At 36.9% G+C, this 18,507-nt stretch overlaps 1 protein-coding gene across 2 annotated transcripts in view; it reads right to left on the reverse strand.

Moving 5' to 3' along the window:
- The window catches only part of VAPA (VAMP associated protein A), a 40,595-nt gene extending 23,258 nt beyond the window's left edge, over nt 1–17,337 (reverse strand). Inside the window, exons 1-2 of one of the 2 annotated variants that reach the window (XM_019712596.3) lie at nt 16,694–17,337; nt 1,092–1,244 (exon numbers count right to left, since the gene is read on the reverse strand). In XM_019712596.3, the coding sequence (XP_019568155.2) occupies nt 1,092–1,244; nt 16,694–16,772 (232 nt within the window). In that variant the 5' untranslated portion in view covers nt 16,773–17,337. The remainder of the gene's footprint in view (nt 1–1,091; nt 1,245–16,693) is intronic. The other variant, XM_019712597.3, reaches the window with a different exon arrangement.
- Between the last annotated feature and the right edge of the window lie 1,170 nt (nt 17,338–18,507).

Here is an 18,507-nt window from a genome sequence, read left to right on the forward strand (position 1 = left end):
TGATCTGGGAGAAGTCCACGTGTGTTCCTGCTCTGTGTCATTACAACACACAGTGAGAGTTGAGAACTACTAGAAAGTAAAAGTAAATGGTCTCTGTGTGAGGCCTGAGAGGTTCTCCCATTAAGTAAGATGCATTCTCTTACTTGTTTCCTATTTCCCAGCTATGTTAGATAAGATCTTTAGGGAGTACTGTCTTGGAAAATCTGAGGGAAGAAAGAAATATTTTATAGAGGGCATTAACTATGGCACCAGCACAGACTTCACAGCAAGATTAAGCAATCCATTTATGGGAGGAACCAAGTATACTCCTTGGGCTCCAAGTAAACACAAAAGGGAGTAATAAAACTGAAGTTTTCAAGTTCAGAGCACCATTGGCATTTACAATAAAAGGCAGAAATACCCATCTAATTTGATACAATCAGCAAAAAAAGAGGCATTGTATTTTAAGCAAAAGATTTGGAATACTTCTACAGCTGCATGCAACATGTAATGCCGTGTTACCCCGAAAATAAGACCTAACCAGACCGTCAGCTCTAATGCGTCTTTTGGAGCAAAAATTAATGTAAGATCCCGTCTTATTTTACTGTAAGACTGGGTCTTATTTAATATAATATAAGACCCGGTCCTATTGAATATTATATAAGACCGGGTCTTATATTAATTTTTGCTCCAAAAGACGCATGAGAGCTGATGGTCCGGCTAGGTCTTATTTTCGGGGAAACACGGTATTGGTTAGAAATCTGAATAAGAATGATCAATTACAAAAATGATGTACTATTCCAAAGATAAACTAATAAGGGCAGAGAATGTGGTAGTGAGCTGTAGAAATAATCGATACAAGATTTTAAATTGACAGTAGCTTATAAATCAACCATATAAAGAAAGCCCCATCACAACATTAAGGGTGAGAAATTTTCTGCAACAGTTTGCAAACAGTAAGAGAACAGAAAGACAGCATTGAAGGCAAAGCCAGAATAACTTAAAAAACTTTTCTCTCCCTCCGGATGAAACCCTATTAATTAAAACCAAATTAAACATAATCACAAAATATCAAAATTCAAACTGTATAAATTCAGGATATGAGTTGCTACCTGAAACAGTCACCGTCGACCCTGGGTCAATAATCCCACTGTTGGGCCTCACACAGTACCGACGAGGCGCTGTAGTCTTCACTTTGAAACACACTTTTCTATCCGATGGATTTCGCAATTTAAGATTTGTAGTGACTACATCTGTGAAGGGGCCTGTGAGGTTTAAAAACCAAAAACAGGGGAAAAAATTTTTAATTGGATACATACATATACACACACATACACAAACACACATCCCCACAGCAGAATTCAAAATTAAAGGTATATAACCTCAATTTTATTTAAAGTACATATTAAAGTCTATGTACATAAATATACAAAATGACTAACAGAACTTTTCTCCAAGTGGTAGACTTACAAGTGAGTTTTACTATCTTCTTCATTCCTTACCATAGTTTACAAAATTTCTACCTGAGCATGTATAATTTCTATCAAAAAAAAGTATTTTAGGTTTCAATTTATGAAATAATTACACAATTACATTCTCATAGTAGTTTAGTACATTACTGAAAAGATCAGGATTTTCCAATGGTCTGCAAACCAGTGCCAATCTTCAAATTCATTTTACTAAGCCAAATGCAAAGATCTATATCTGAAGATACATAAATCCAATGACAACAGTGCTCTTTTTTTTAACTTAATTAGGTTTGATTCATTCACTCATTAATTCACTCACATATTTGTTAAGTGTTTATTATGACCACTGTGTCAAATGCCCTGCCCTAGGACACAAAGTTTTTAGGCATTGGTTCTACACCCAAACAACATAAAATGGCAAAACAAGGAAACCGAAAATGGTGATCCAGTCCTGCCTGACTTAAACAAGTCCAAATCATTTTTTTTAAAGGAGGGGAAAAGATTAGAGCCATTTTTGCTCCTGGCTGAAGAAAAACCCAGACAGATTATACAGATTAATTTAGACAAAATACCCATTAATTTGTAGAGGATAAAACTATGTCCCAATGGGAAGCAATAACTACACACTTCTAACACAAAAGCAATTTTAAATGGTTTTTAAAACAATCAGTTCTAAGTTACCGCTTTTAAAAAAAACTAGAAGACAGAAATCAAAGACAGCTATTATAAGGCTATCTTTCTTTTATTTAAATAAACAAGAATAAGCACGTCTTTTAAAACTTGAAAACAAACAGATCTGCCTAATGCAACAAAAGGAAAAGAAATTTCAAACACAAGGCCATTAAAAGGTACTTATTTGAAGTCCTGGTAAGGGAAATTATTTTATCCTATGTTTAAAGTTTTAGAGTTACAAAATGTTTTCTAACGAAGATTTAAAACTGGGATTAGAGGACAGAGATAGAAATGAGAGAACATTAGACTATACAGAAAGACTGAGAACCACTTACAAAAAAGAAAAAATTTTAATGTAAAATAGCTCTTTAAATCAACGGGTATGCATGTCATTTTGGGGGGGAAAGTATACACAAGGTATATATGAAATACGATCTTCTGAACAACTTGCTTTAATTACATGTCAAGTTAATCATTGAATTTGTGTATTATTTCACAACCTTTGCTTCCTCTTCAATCCCAATTGCTTGCAATTTTTAATGAGCAGATTAACAACTCTACCATACATTAGCATATGAGTAAAGAAGAAAATTAATCTGTTCATTTTGCCACATGAATCCACAAAATGGGTGGCTACAGACACATTTTAAACTACTGACAAAACTAGGAGTCTTAAAGACATAGACTCCCTTTCTTAACAGTCTCAAAGTCCATAAATTACTACAGATTATTGAAAACATATAAAGTTTTATAGAACTATTTCAACTAGAACTTTAACATGACAAAAGAAACATTTCACAAAATTTTAATTTTGAACAATCCTATATTTTCATAATATAATTATGTGAACGTTTCAGTTTTAAATTTTAAATTGCATTTTTGTAATTATCCCCAATTTAGGGGAAAATACCAATTATCCAAAATAAAGTAAAATAACTGATTTTTAAAACTGATTTAGAAAATAAATGTGTCAATTTTCATCAACGTGTGAATTCTGGAATAGTACTTCAACTTTATATTGCTTAGCAGGGCCTATAAATCTTCAGTAATAGGTTGTGGTCCTTCTAGACATAAAAATGCAGACTACCTAAAGATGAAGATAGTATGTCAAAAGAAAAAAAAAACTCCACCAACGTAAAACAAAATTAACTGGATCCGTTAGCCTTATCAATAAAATATAAAATTACCTATAATAAACCCACCTAACAAATGAATTTGAGATTTTCTGCTCCATTGTGTCCCTCCTAAACAAGCCTCTCATTAAGAGTTGCTCCCAGCAGTCTGAGCCTGTTTTCCCAGTTAAAATGGAAAATTAGCAAAGTACTGATAACCATTAGCATAAGAATAATCAGATTTAATAGCTTTAGGGGTCCTGGGAAGGAGTATTGTCCACTCTTGTGGGTCACAGAACCTTTTAAGAATCTGATGAAAGCTTACTACCCCAGAAAAACATACACAAGCTAATATTCACAATAATTTTACACTGAATTGTTGGGGGTTAAAGGTGAGGTTGGGAGATTAAGGTTGAGGTGGAAGGGAGACGTGGACCCCTGAAGCCCGAAGGTAAAAAAAGACCTGATGAAAACTACCTGTACAGAGCCTCAAAAACAGAGGGAAAGAAAAACTATGTACTGTATTTCTTAAAAAAAAAAAGAAAAGCCTAAATCCCAGGGTTATACTGTCCCTATCACGTATTTTTGCCTGACATTATGACTGGGTGATGTAATTGTTGGTGGGAGTTGGAGAAGAGGAATAAGATGTTAGACATTCTGCAAAACCAGGGCAGAGGCACACAGCAAAGCATTATGCCCCAATCTCACCAAATTTTCAAATACACCTCCAAAAATACATATTGGTGAAAAATATCTTTTTCAGAAATACATCTATTGTGTAAAACAGGAAAAAATTGTTCTTTGCTCCAAAACTTTAAAAGGTGCGTTCACCATTACAGAAAATTATTCTACCAACAGCAATGTCACTCATGATACTTGAATCAACAATACAACATATCTGTATCAGTAGATATTTGTAGGTGACACATTCATATGATTCTACCTATATGCATATTAGTTTGCCTTTATTTCAAAATGTTAAAAGAAAACTGATCAGCCCTCTACTCAAATAACTCTTGCCTTATTTTCTTAAATGCAAGCTTATTTGTTACAAGCAGCTTACAAGCATCTGGCTACTTCATTGTATCTTCTAGTATAGTCATGCCCAAACACTTACACAATCAAATGCATATTTCACTACAAATTAACTTTCGTTTTATTTCTCCCTTATATTATAGTTAGGAAATTATGTTAAAATTTTAATTATGTATGTTGGCAGGAAATTTTAGGCACGATTTTATTTAAGGATGGTCAAGAGGCCATTACAAAATATAAATATTAAAATAGAATATTGCATCCTATAGGGTTAAAAAAAAACACTGCATTATATCAATAATCTGCTAATTGAATACTTATCCTCTGCAATGCTCTGGTAGCTAACGCATTAAAAAAAAAAAAAAAAGTAAATGGTTACAATAAAAGCCAGGATAAGGGTTAACTTAGCAGGGAAAGGAGGTGGTTAACGGAGAGAGTACAAGGAGGGTTCTGGGATGCTGGCCTAGTTCTATTTCTTGTCTTGAGCAGTGATTACATGAGCATTTACTTTTGCTAATTCCTTAAACTGTACATATTTTTCCTTTATGCAAGGCAATAAATGTTTTTATTTTTTTAGAAAAGCTGATCTTTGATGTAACCTTAAAAAAAAAAAACTGAAAAAAACAGTGGAAAGCAGGGAATTTTACCCCCAGTTTTACTGAGATGAAAAGCAGTTTTGATGAGAACGTGAACATTTGAACCAATTTATGTAGAACATAAACACTCACGTTTTGAAGATTTCTAAAACTCAATCCCTATAAATGAGGAAAATCCTGTGATTTGTCCAATATATATGCAGTTTAACATTTTAGAAACAATTATTGCAATAATCCATTTTAAGATCACCTGATAGTCAAGTATACTAGTCATTAACCACAAGTACCATCTGATACATACTTTCTATGTTAGAAAGGAAATTTCACTGCTTATATGTAATAATATTCTATATAAAACAAGAAAACTCCATATAATTCAGGTTACATTTATTTGCACTCTTTTACTGGGGAGGGAGGGACCTACAATCAAAATAACTCTACCACATAACGATTATACATTGGTTGTCCTCCTTTAGTCTAAGGAGACTAGTTTTAAATAGTCATAACATTTTCTGTCACTAAGCATTCTGCCCTAGCTCAACTACAGTTGTCATTGCCAGTAAGCCAAAATCCCATTCACAATCCCAAATTCTAACAATCAGACAGAAATGTAACGTATACACACATGGCCTCTGTGTAACAAGGTTTGGACACATGTCTGAATAAACTTGGAACCTGGCATTTCAAAAAGGTAGGAAAAGTTTAGGGCAGCTCACCCAGAAGGCGATCCTTCCTCCTCTGTCTAAAGATATATTTCCAGCATGAAACACCCTTTATATTCAGGCAGTATCCCGAAAATTCTAGCATTCAGAGCAATGATTTCCTATTAAATAGCGGGACCTTTATTCTCCAAACCTCCCAATCTTATAAGGAACCTTCACATTAAGCTAAAAATGGTACCACTCTGACTAAACAATTTTTTTAATGGTTATCATCCATCCTTATTTTGATAATTGCCATTAAGTTTTCTTGAAATGTCAAGCTGAGTTTAGTTGCAAAGAAAATTCACTTGGGGAGAGAAAGGACGAGACCAGTTAGCTTTCCCCCTAAGATTTTGAAAAATTTCAGAGAAATTGAAATAACTGTACAGTGAACAATCATATACCCACTACCTAGATTCTACAATTAACATTTTGCTCTATTTACTTTGAGACATAACAATCTATTTATCCATCTCTGCCTGTCCGTTCATCTATCCATCTTATCTTTGATACATTCTAAAGTAAGCTAAGACTTCAGTACACTCACTTCTAAACACCTCAACAGGCAGATCAACTTGAGTTCAATATTTGCTGACTGTGAAGAGAACCAAATTTTAATTCAGGATAAGTAGTAATATATGGCACGCAGCGTTTCTCTGAGATGCAGCTTAAGAATAAACAGGCAATGTACATGAACGTTAATTCGTGAACTCTGTGAGATCCATTTCGGCTAGCTACTCAGAGGCCTGCTGCGAGGCAATTCTCCATGGGTTTCTAGCATTTCTGCATGTTTTGCCAAGTGGAGGCACTGGGGGCTTTTATCCAGACTATCTTTTCAAGGATGTATTAAACAGTGAACAGTCTTGAAAGACAATGTCTCCCTCCTGAGGAGAGTATAGGTTTGTTTCCCGTCCAGTATAATAAAAGTAAGTCTCCTCTGGAAAAAAGGTCAGGCAGGTTTCCACGCAGCCCATTATGAAGAGTAATATCCTTCGTCTCTAAACCTAGGAGTCTCGTGTCTTCTACCAACACCCATAAAATTGTAGCAGGCTAAATTTTCAGACCCTTCAGTTCTTGACAAGGCCTTTCTGAGCTCTTAGCTATGAGGTACCTCTGGATAATTAATACCAGAAAGTGCAAAGTTCCAAAGGGTGAATCTCTGAGGAAAAACATGGCTGACAGTATAATTCACATGGTGCATAATCTGTACCTCTCTGATGGCACTTCTCACTTTCTTTTATTATTTATTGATGTACAAGGTCTTATCTCACTCAACTAAACTGCAAGCCCCTTAAGAAACATTCACTTCGTCCCTGAATGAGTAATTAGCACAAGTCTTAAGTCGTACTAGCTGATAACATATTTGTTGAATGAATATACACTGGAAGTATGGTTGAATAGTCACATAGATTATTTTTAATCAACATGCAACAACCACAAAAAATACCAGAAGTATGCATATTTGCTTCAAATGTTTCTAGGTCTTCAATTTGTTTCAAATTGTTTCTAGGTCTTCATAAATCATTTATTTCAATATTATATTCTTATTCCTTCATCCTGCCTTAACTGAAATAGAATAGGTAAAAATCCTAATGAGAAGGCTAGATGCTCAGCTCAAATATATAATGTAGCTGTAGCAATGCCAAGATAATGACTACTTCAGTTTTTCCACAAGCAAATTATCAGCTGTATAAATAGTTTTCCAATTACATAAAGGTTATGTTGCTGAATAGTGTAATGTTAATGCTAACTTAAATAATCATGCATATGAAGTATACAGAATATCTACTAAGAATTACCACAGTAATAGCGTGGTGGCAGCAGTTAACAGTAAAAATAGTGATAATAACACAAGTTTTTACAATAGCTAGCCTTTATTGGGCACTCACCATGTATCAGTAACTGCATGAATTACATTATTTAACCTTCATAACAAGGCTATGAGATACTTTTACTATGTATCATCCCCATTTTACAGATGAGTCAACTCAGACTCAGAGAAGGAAAAACAACTTGTTCATACAACTATTACAAATACAATGCAACTAATACAAAGCAATGAAAGTGGGAAGTCAAATCAGGTCTGACTCCAGAGCCTAAACTCTCTCTCATAAATTCTATGTATTTTATGCAAACTATCTAGCTATATATATTTCCTAATTCATAAGCACTCCAAGTGGAGTTCTGCAACATTAAAGCATGAAACTGCAGTCAAATCCGTAATATATGAAAAAAGATTTTTAAATGGATTATTGTATTTCTCTTGGTCTCACAGGTCAACAATGAACATTTCCTGAAACGAGCATCAAACACTGAGAAAGTATTTTACGTTTCTATCTAAAAAAGCCCTGAAACATTTTCATTATAAATTTTAAAAATGAGGTCACCTTAATTTATTTGTTTTTTCTATATATTTTTTGAAATGTATTGAAATCTCAGACTTTAGATTAGTTTTTAAAATCTAGATAGGTGTAGGATGTGAGGAAACAAGAGAAATGGATATTTTGGGAGAATATGAAATAAATGCTTCTAGCACCATTTATAGATCTAAAACTCTCATTAGATTAGAAGCCAAATATTTATAACATGAAAAAATGATCACAGTTATATTAACTAAAAAAATTACAGGCTATAAATGTGCAGTTACACACAGAAAACATAAAAAGAAATATCAAATGTTAATAGTGGTAGGTATGTGGTAGCATAGCAAAGTGGTAAACATATAAGTATTGACTTTATAATCAGAAAGGATTTTTAAATGGGTACACACATTAGCTTAATTTGTTCATACACCTTTTATTGGTAAAGTCATAGTGGAAAAACTGAAAAGATTCGGAAAACATGTCTTCCAAGGATGTTGTCATTGAGGGTTTTGGTAGTGGGAACAGAACTCAGAAAACAAGACCAAACAATCATCTTTCCCTACAAGTTATAAAAGTAAAATTTTTTTCTGTAGAGAAAATAAACAGAAAATAATCTAGGCTACAAAATACTCTTACCTTTAAAGGTATGACAGTCCAATTCATGTCAGAAAGAGCTCAATGTAACTTAACACATGCGTGTACAGTTGTTATTTGTGAACTGTTACAGAATGGTTATAAATTAATTTACTTTACTTTCCGATAAATATGTTTTTCTGCTTGTTTTTACATGCCTTGATTTGTGAACTGTTCCTACATAGTTACAAACATTAGACTTGTTTTCTAGTTACCTCTATATAACTTACCTTATTATTTAAAAAAAAAAGACTTTAGACTGTGTAAAGAGGTAAATTACTAATGAATAAAGTAATATAGGAAAGACAAATGAATAAAGCGATACAGGAAGAACAAATGAAACCAAAGGCATCAAGTCTAACAGCAAAGTAATTTTTTTCTCTTACTATAAAAAAGCACTGAATGTTCCTTGTAGAAATCTTGGAAAATACAGAAAAGTTAAAATATAAAAACAAAAGACACTCCTAAATCCTAAAGTAGAGCTATTGATTGCGAACATTATTTCCTTTCCAATCTTTTTTTCTTGCAAATATTACCATAAATGGGCTCATATTTTGCAACTTCTCAATGGAGGGATAAGGCTGTCACCACCAAACATCACTAAAAGTGAGACAACCATACATTATCTACACCTGATGTGTCACAATTCCACCTATGAAGTATTTTTACCAAAAAATATTGAAAACTGAATCTAATCAAGCCCTTTAAATCTAACTCCAAATTTAAAAGAAATACATATCAGAAATATCAGGAATATGGGACATTCTCCTGGAGAACAACCTGGTCTTTTCACCAAGTAAATGGCATGATTAAAAAAAGAGGTAGGGAGAGGCACTGTTTAAGGTAAATAATACTTGGATACAATAAATAGGTTGAACAAACCAACTAAAAACCAGGAGTACAATCGAGGAAATTTCAATAGATTACATATTAGATGATATTAAAGGACTATTTTTGGTTTTATTAAATGATAATGGTGTCATGATTATATATCTTTTAAATGCCCCTTTTTTCACTTATTAGAAATGTAAGGTCAAATATTTAGGCTTGAAATGTTGTGATATCCAGAATCTGTTTTAAAATACTGCAGCAAATAAATAAAAAAAGCAAATATGGTAAAATGCTAATATTAAACTTAAGTATATGAAGTTATTAAATTTAAGTGTATAGAGGTTCATTATTATGTTTGTATGAATGCAAGTTTTCCTAAGTTTCAAACTTTTTATCGAGTAATTTGCATCACATTTCAGTTAAAATAAACCCAGTAAACAAGCATTTGCAAATAATAGCCTCCTCTTACACTTCATTTTTTTAACAAGGATTTTCCTTTAGTAGTTACACAAAATAACATTACATTTTGTGGTCTGTACACTATAATAAACTAGTAAACATTCTCTTAAAACAACTTTTTATGGTTGAAGGAAAGCAAGACTCATCCTATCCTATATTAACTACTATCACCTCTGAAAGGAAGACAAGATTTCACTGAATGGGTCAGTCAAGATACAAAAGCAACAACAAAAAGAGAGCTCAGAAAGTGCCTCCGAGAAAATAAAAAGGTGCTGGCTAACAGACTAGACTATCTTCACAGGCCATCTATGCATGGGCTGGTTAAGAAAGATCTTAAAAGAAATTTAAAAGGTAACTTAGTCCAGTTAACCCACAAAATTATCAACACTAACAATGACGAAATACCAAACCTTGAAGAACTTAATCAAGGTTTCCCAATTCTTTGTTTTTCCATTTCATAGAAAAATGTTTTTTGGACTCAACTGTCATATGTATTCACAAACCTTTAGGACCAGAACAACACCCAAGAAATCACCTAGTCCTACTTCTCACCTCAAAAATGAAAAAGGTGAAGCACAAAGAATGAACAATTTATCTATGGCTAGTCAGCTCTTAACAAAATACCCTACTCTCCCTTTCCTGGAACTACAAAACTTTGAAAGCACACCTATCTGCAATGGCAGATGAAAAACCCTACTGAAAGACATCCAAGACTAAAATCATGGGAATTACAGCAGAAATCATCTTAGTCTTATTAATGCAATCGATGTTTTCTGGGCAATCATCCCATGACTGATCTTGTTACTACTGATATAAAAATAAAAGAAATGGGCACGTAGTTCACAGCGCAGTTTGGTACTGGAAAATATGTAATAAGCATAAATACTACATAATGTGGTAAGCACTGTTATCACAGGGAAGCACATACTTCGACAGTGGCATGAAGAAGGTAATGACCAATTTAGATTGGGGGAATCAAAGCCTTCACAAGAGGAAGTGATTCTTAAACTGGAGACTGTCTAACAGAAATGAAGGAGAACAATATTCTGTAAAGAGCATGTACAATCTTGCAACAGCTTCAAGTATTTGAGAAAAAGGTTTTACATAACCAAAGCTACGGGTAAGAAAGAAATGGAAAGGTAGGCAGCAAATTTTGGACTTTTTCAAGTACATAATTAGAAAATACTGTGGGTTCTTTTTGTTTAACCAAGGGAGCAACAATATCAGGGTTGCATTTTTCAAAGGGTAGTTCTAGCAGCAGTGTGGAAAACAGGCTGAAGAGAAAGGGGCACTGAAGAGGTACTAGCCTGTTGACCAGCAGAGAAAAGATAAAAGATAATCATCTGAAGCAAATGAATCATCCAAAGCCCAAACCTCTCTCTGAGAACCACATCCCTATAACCAAATGCCTACTAGTCACTTCTTCATTAATGTCTTGAAAGGACCTAAACATATCTAAGATATATAATGAGATCATGTTCTTCCTCCTACCATTCTCCCCCACACCCCCAAATAAAAGGAACGTATTTGGTCCTCATCCAGACACCCAAGGTTTCTTAGCTGAGTGCATACCACCACCATTCCTCCAGTTATGTAAGCCAGAAATCTCAGATATCCAAGGTACCTCTATTCTCAGTGCTCATATTTAACAGACTGCCAAGTCTCATAGGTTTGACCCTCTTTAACTTCACATCATCTCCAACACCATTCCCTCGGTCCAGGTTGTCACCTCTTACCTGGACTACAGCAACTGCCTAATTCATCTCTATCTCCCCTCTAATATTACTTCAATTGCTACCAGAGATAGATAGATAGATAGATAGATAGATAGATAGATAGATAGATAGATAGATAGATAGATAGATAGATACAAAAAAAACCAAATGGGATGTCACTCCATTCCCTGTACCAATACCATTCCCCCCACTTAAAATCCTTCAGTGGGTTAGGATAAAAACTGAACTTCTTACTTAAAGCAACATCACACTCATCTTGGCTGTTTCCACTACTGTCACATTGACTCTTTCAGCCTTATAAACAACATGAAATGTTATTTAACATGTTAAATAATATGTAAATATTTTACATATTTTCCCTCCTGCCTCAAGATCTTTACATATGCTGCTCCTACTGCATTTTCCTTTCTTCTTCACCAAGATAACTTCCAGCCATTCTTGGAAAATCTTACTCCAATTGTGACAGCCTTGCCTGACCAGATTGAAATCCATTATTTTATATTCTCATAGCACTACATCTCTCTTATAGCTGCATTTTCTTCTGCTGATAATCTTGTTAGTGTCTATCTCTTCCACTAGAATTCCCTCATGAAAATAAAGACTGTTTTACTTAAAATCATATTTCCAACATTTATTCACCACACATTACTATAGCAGAAACTCAAATCTTTACTGTATAACTGAATGAATTAAAACAAATAAATTTAAAAGTACAGATTAAAGGGGACAGGTTCAAGGGTTATCTCTGAGAAACAGAAACACACATTTTAATTATTAGATGTGCAGAGTATTTCTGATGTAAGTAATGATGATGCCACTAAAAAATAAAATAATTTGGGAAGAAGAGTAGGTGTGGGTAGTGAAAACCCAGTTGGTATGTTTGAAACTCCTGAATAACATTTAAATTCAGATAGTCAGTAAGTAATTAGTATGTATTCCAAAATTGACTGAATTAAAAATACAGATTTGGGTGTGTAACATGTGCAGAGAGAGTAAGGAAGAGAAAGAGAAGCCCTCAAAACAATGAGACTGAACAAGGAAAGTTCACAGAAATAAAATTGAAACCAAATCTGAATCTCAGAAACACCATCATTTAAGAAAAAGAAGACCACAAATCAAACAATAAAGGGAGCAAAGAAGAAAATCAGAAGACAACTGTATCATAAAAGTCAAAAGAATTAGTTTTTTTAAAAAAAAGGAAGTGTCAATAATGTCAAGTACCAAAGAAAGGTCAAGTGAGATAAAAATTGGAAACGATCAGTGCAGTTAGCAATCAATAAGTAGTGAGGACAGAGACAGTAGTAGTGGCTACGGAGCTAAGGAGCAGGAGAGCCAGTGAACACTGACTATTTTTCCAAGCTGATTGCAAAGGAAATGAAGATCAGGAAGGGACATGTACCAGAAGGAGTTGGGAGTCAAGGAAATATTTTGTTTGCCTGTGAAATGAAAGACTTAGGTGTATTTATATGTTTAAAGGAAGAAGCGAGTGGTTGAAACATGAGTGGGAAAATTGCTGATGGAACATGGTCTAAGTAAGAATCATGAGGATTTTTACCTTAACCAGCAAAAATAGCATAACAAGCTTGGATCTGAGGATTTTTCTTTCTCAGGGAAGAAAGTATGGATTATGTGCAAGGGAACAGGTGTTACAAGAGGAGATAGCACATCATAGAAGGGCTTGCATGGCATACTAAAAAAAAAAAAAAAAAAAAAAAAAAATCAAAAATCAGACTTCTATCCAGTGGGCAATCTAGTTATTTGAAAGCTTTTAAGGAATGGAATAATAAGATGATATCTATGTCTTTGGGGTGGGGAGGGTGGGGGAAGAACCACTCCAAGGTTTTGCTGTAGCCACTGTGAAATAGAAGGTCATCTCAAACACCTAAAATAATGCCAAATATCCAAGCGCAGAAGTATTCTGTATCTTCACTTGTGCTTCTTCTTAGTGATGTGCTGTTAATTAAAAACTAAGGACACATCACAGGTCCCTTGGTCCCTAAGAGAGCTTAATTTTCTTTATTGATTTGTTATTGTTATGGGCCACCTTCAAAACAAGGGTTTTGGTCTATTTTCCTCTTTCTCTGATCATTAAGGGAAAGAATATATTTGCAATTTATTTTCGTATTTTCTAGACTTTCTTCTTCAAATTTTCCTCCAAAACTACAAATAAGTAGGAAAAATAAAATGTAATATAATAAAAAATAAGAAATTTTACGGACAAAAAAATAGTCTCTCACATGTAATAACAAATTTCAAATCTTAATTCTAGGTCAAATTACTGCCAGGGTTTAAATAGAATTTGAAAATACCTATGTCATTTTTTTTTGTACTAATGTAACAAAAGAGCTACTTTAGAATCCATTACATCATTATAAAAGCACTTACACATATTAACAATTATATAAAACAAACAACAAAATTTTTAATACAATATTGACATATGCAGAAAATGAATTAAATTATTATCTGCCTCTCCACAATTGTGCTAAAGTGCTGATAATTCATATGATGAGTATGTTATGCATATAGCAGAAAAATTCACCCAATCTCAGAATGATTGAATGAGTCACTTGGAGAAACCTATCAGTCAAATGTAGTGTCAAAATAATTCAAATAAACCTACTAAAAGATGACATTTTGCAAACTATCCTTTGACAGACTTTTACTTCAATTAAAAATTATAGGTGATTTAGGGCAAGTCTGTTAAATGAGTTTTTATATCATCACCAAACTAAGCATAAGGAGATTGTTAATTTTAAATGAATCTCCTTACTTACTATTAAACTGCGCACTGGAATACAGAGCCGATTCCGTCAAAGCTAAGTATTTACTTTTGACTAAAAGAATAACATCAAGGAGGAAGAAACCAAATAACACCAAGTGTCACCTAATTCATCCTATCCCTCCTCTTTCCCAATCCTCCCCATGACCCCACCTGTAAACAGAAACACACAGCAAACCACTGGGTATCTAAGTATAAGCCATACATTCTCTCACATCTGTGGTAGAGCAAACCACTACTCCCTTGCCCAACCCTTTCCCTGCTCCTCAACTGAAAACAAGCTTCTTCCTAGAATGCTTCCTTAAGGAAAGAGAGGTCAGGGAGGAAGGGGCTTCTTTCCTCACACATACTTGTTTTGCCTCTGACGTAACATCTGTATGCCTTTGATGTCTCCTTCAACTGATACCTGCTGAATGAATTACTCATTGCTTAAATACTCTTAATACAGGGATAGCACAAAGCTTTCAGTAAGTGTTTGCTAAATAAATGACCCAACTGAATGTGTCCCTATAAACTTTTCAATGAAACACTTTTTCAGTGAATTTTAAAAGGTAGTCATTGATGTCCAAATTTTTAAAAATGGGCCTTGTGAATTATTTTCATCCACAGCACTAAACAGTCTATTCTATACTCATAGCTAATAATTCTTCAATACATAAAATAAGTAAAATATATGGATAAGTCATTGTGTAATGCTTTTGGTTAACTTGCTTCTCTACTATTATTAGTCTCTTACTATGGCAACATTACAACTTCTCTAGGGAAAAAGCTTCAAACTTTGGCTATTTCCTGGCCTAAGCCTAGTTAAAAAGGCTTCTAAATCCCTAACAGCAAAACACACATGGTTATCCAATAAAGGAAATTTCCTCTATAAACTCAGCCTGTCAAAAAGTAAAAGCAAAATACTTAAATTCTGGAAAGAATACACACCATAAAAGTTTACACTAAATTCCTCCTATCTAAAATAACGACTATTTGAATTAGGTAATTTCATGATTACCCACAGGCTTTTTTTTTTCCTTTCAGTTAAAACTATGTATAATCATGCCACACGCACCAACTTGAAACGTTAAATGCACTTAGTGCCAGTCAAGGTATTTCATAGTTGTCTTAAAACCAATCCTTACCTAACAAGCAGCTCGCTCACATTTCCATTCAAAGATACTTGCAAATGCACTAAAAAGCTTGCAAAATAAAGGAATTATATAATATTACTCTAACATAATGCCAGAATACACTATTTTAAAATTCCTAGAACTATTCACTTTTCTTATGAAAAATATAATTGTGCTGAGTGACACGTTATCACCCTTATCAGGCGTTTGTTAAAAAACCACAAATGTAAAGGCAAAAGTCACAAACACTTTGTCAAGGCAAAAGTCTCAAACACTTAAGATTCCGCAGCAAAAAAAAAAAAAAAACCTAAATGAAAGGACTAAACAAGAGCAAATACTAGGTTTGCTCTACGCGGAAGGTAAGCTGAAATGTCCTATCAGAGGACCAGGAAGACGTCTACTATTAACTTACTATCAATTCTCGGACTGACGCAGAGTTTTCCTGCCCGCACGCGCTTGGGTCTCTGCCAATACAACCCGGTAAGTCATAACCAGAAGACTTCATGGGCTTCTCCGCCTCCCTAGCGCTCGATATACCTGACAGCCGACTTATAAACTGGGCAAAAAGGCAGGGAGCAAAACCCTCGGCGTAGGCCGAGGGCGGGCTCCACCCAGCCCCTCCTCAGAAGGCGGACTGAGGCAACGGAGGCCGAGGAGTGGTTCTCTCTCGGAACCGAGTCCAGGGGCTGCCGCGCCACTGCCTTGCCTCGCCTCGCCTCCCACCGCCTCTGACAGCCCGCGCGGGAGACCGCGGCACTTGCGCCAGCCCTAGAGCCCCCCCCCCCCTTTCCACCGGACCAGAGCGTAAGCTCTAAGGTCACCGCCCACCCACGCCCTCCCAGACAACGCCCGACAGCCCTCCAGGACTAAGGACAAGTGCCAGACGCGGGCAGCAGCGCGGGCAGCACCAAGAGGCGCCCCCGCGGGACCGCAAGATGGCGGCGGCGGCGCCAGGGCCGGGCCCCTCCGCCTCGCCCGGGCTGGCGCGCGCACCGAGGCGCGAGCGGCCGAGGGAAGGAACGGGCCCGGCTGCGGAGTAGGCAGGCAAAGGGCCGGAGCGAGGCGCCGCGGGAGAATGAGAGTGCTGGGGCGTGGGGGAGGGGACGCTCACCTAAGGCCCCGGCCTCCGACCTTCCCTCCACACCCACCGCCCGCCCCAAATCAAGCCCTCCGCCCGCCCCACCCCAGTCAGGGGCTGCCTTTTTCCTACCTTTGAATTTGAGGTCTGTGGGCGGGTCCAGGACCAGGATCTGCTCGTGCTTCGCCATGGCCCCAGAGGCGGACGCCATCGGAGACAGCGCAGAGCGGGGGCGCGCCCGCGGCGGCGGTTTGCTGGCTGGAGGTGGGGGACGACGGCGGCGCCGGCTCACCCGAGCTCTGTGATGGGGCCAGCGCACAGCTCCCGCACCCCGACGCTTGCCGTTCTGTCTCCGGGTCGGTAGGCCTCCCGCTGGGTCAGCAGCTTCGGATCTCACAACTGACTCAACCTCACACCAGCCGTCGCGGCCACGCGCACTGCGATCCTCGGCACCCCACGTGACAGTTCTGCGTGCCTACGTGCGCGCCCCGGGAGCCAGGACTCCCTAGCACTCGTCCCGCCCTCGAGTCCTGCTCTAAGAGGCGCGGGCTGTTGCGCCTGCGCACTCCCGGCCTCCTCGGCGCCCGGAGCATAGCCCAGCTGTCAAGGGAACGGGTGTGGAGAGGGGCGGAACCAAGTTCCGTGGAACTAATGCGGTTTGCACTGCCAGGCAGGAGGGCACAATCCTCGTTCACGCTTAGCTGCTATTACAAAACTGGAGAACCCGCTGTGGTAAGGCATCACCATCTCCCAAACGGGAATACCTAACGGAACGAAGGAGTAGTCAGACTCACTCACCACAACTCCCAGCATGCTTTGTGCGGAGGGCGGAGCCGCTGCCTACGGCCTGTTCCTTTTGCGGCACTGCGCGATGCTTGCTGGGAATTGTAGTAGTGACTGTTCGTGGACGGGAAGGAGAGTAAGGTCTCTCGGAGGCCAATGGGCTTGGGCGTGCTGACACTCATTTTGGCTCTCCGATGGCCTCTCGTCTGCGCTAAAAAGAAAAAGAAAAACTTTTGGAGACTGACCTGAGGTCCCCTGGTTAGAAATAAAAATATTATCTGTGGAAAACATGCCGGGATTTGTCGGGTTTCTCTCTAATCCTACCCGATCCTATATTAGTAAAGGTAAATTCTGTGTCGTATTCCAATCCAATCTCTTCTGCTTCCTGAATACTCCAGTGATGCAAAAGCAGATGAAGAAACGAACCTCATTTAAAAAGCAAACGCGTCGTTGGGGAAATCTGACAAGGCACACGTATAAAGCTAAAAATGAAGTCAAAATCTACAGCGTTCAGTTGCTGTAGTCTATTCATCAGTTTTGATTAATGACAGACCCAAACCAAAACAATTGTCACGTTCACATACAGGAAATGAATTCCATCTGCATCATTTACGGTGGCATGTAGCAAACTGAGCCAAATGAGAAAAATCTCAGTAGCAAAGTTGCTGATAAATCTTTAACCGATTGCCAAGGTAATGGGGATAAAATCATTAAATGAAACAAATAAATGTGCTATAAATAAACCTACTTGAGTTTAAATTCCTAGGAAGCACCGCGAAACAAAAGGCATATTGATGTTACTACCATGAAAGAGCAGCCTAGGTAGTCTAGAAAATAAATGAGAGACAAATGGAACAGTAGTGGAGGCGTAGGCACAAAGTCCAAGTTTTCAGGTGCACTCCACGTATCAGAGCCCATCTGGGAATAGCTCTCTGGACTACATAGCCTAGCATTCACAGAAGATTGTGCTACACAAGAGGAATGTATCTTCAGTCATGAAAAATCTCAGAAGATAGGAGTGCTTAAGTAGTTTGAAAAGCATATTCTAAATTTACCTTTCCTTTGATTTCTATTTATTAACAAAATTTATTTTAAATGTCAATTACCCTTAAAGGAGAATACAAAAATTGTATGTTTACCAAAGGGGGGGGGGGCTTAGAGTT

Source organism: Rhinolophus sinicus, chromosome 4, assembly GCF_057876585.1.
Source record: "Rhinolophus sinicus isolate RSI-liver-muscle chromosome 4, RSI-T2T, whole genome shotgun sequence".
Taxonomy (NCBI): Eukaryota; Metazoa; Chordata; class Mammalia; order Chiroptera; family Rhinolophidae; genus Rhinolophus; species Rhinolophus sinicus.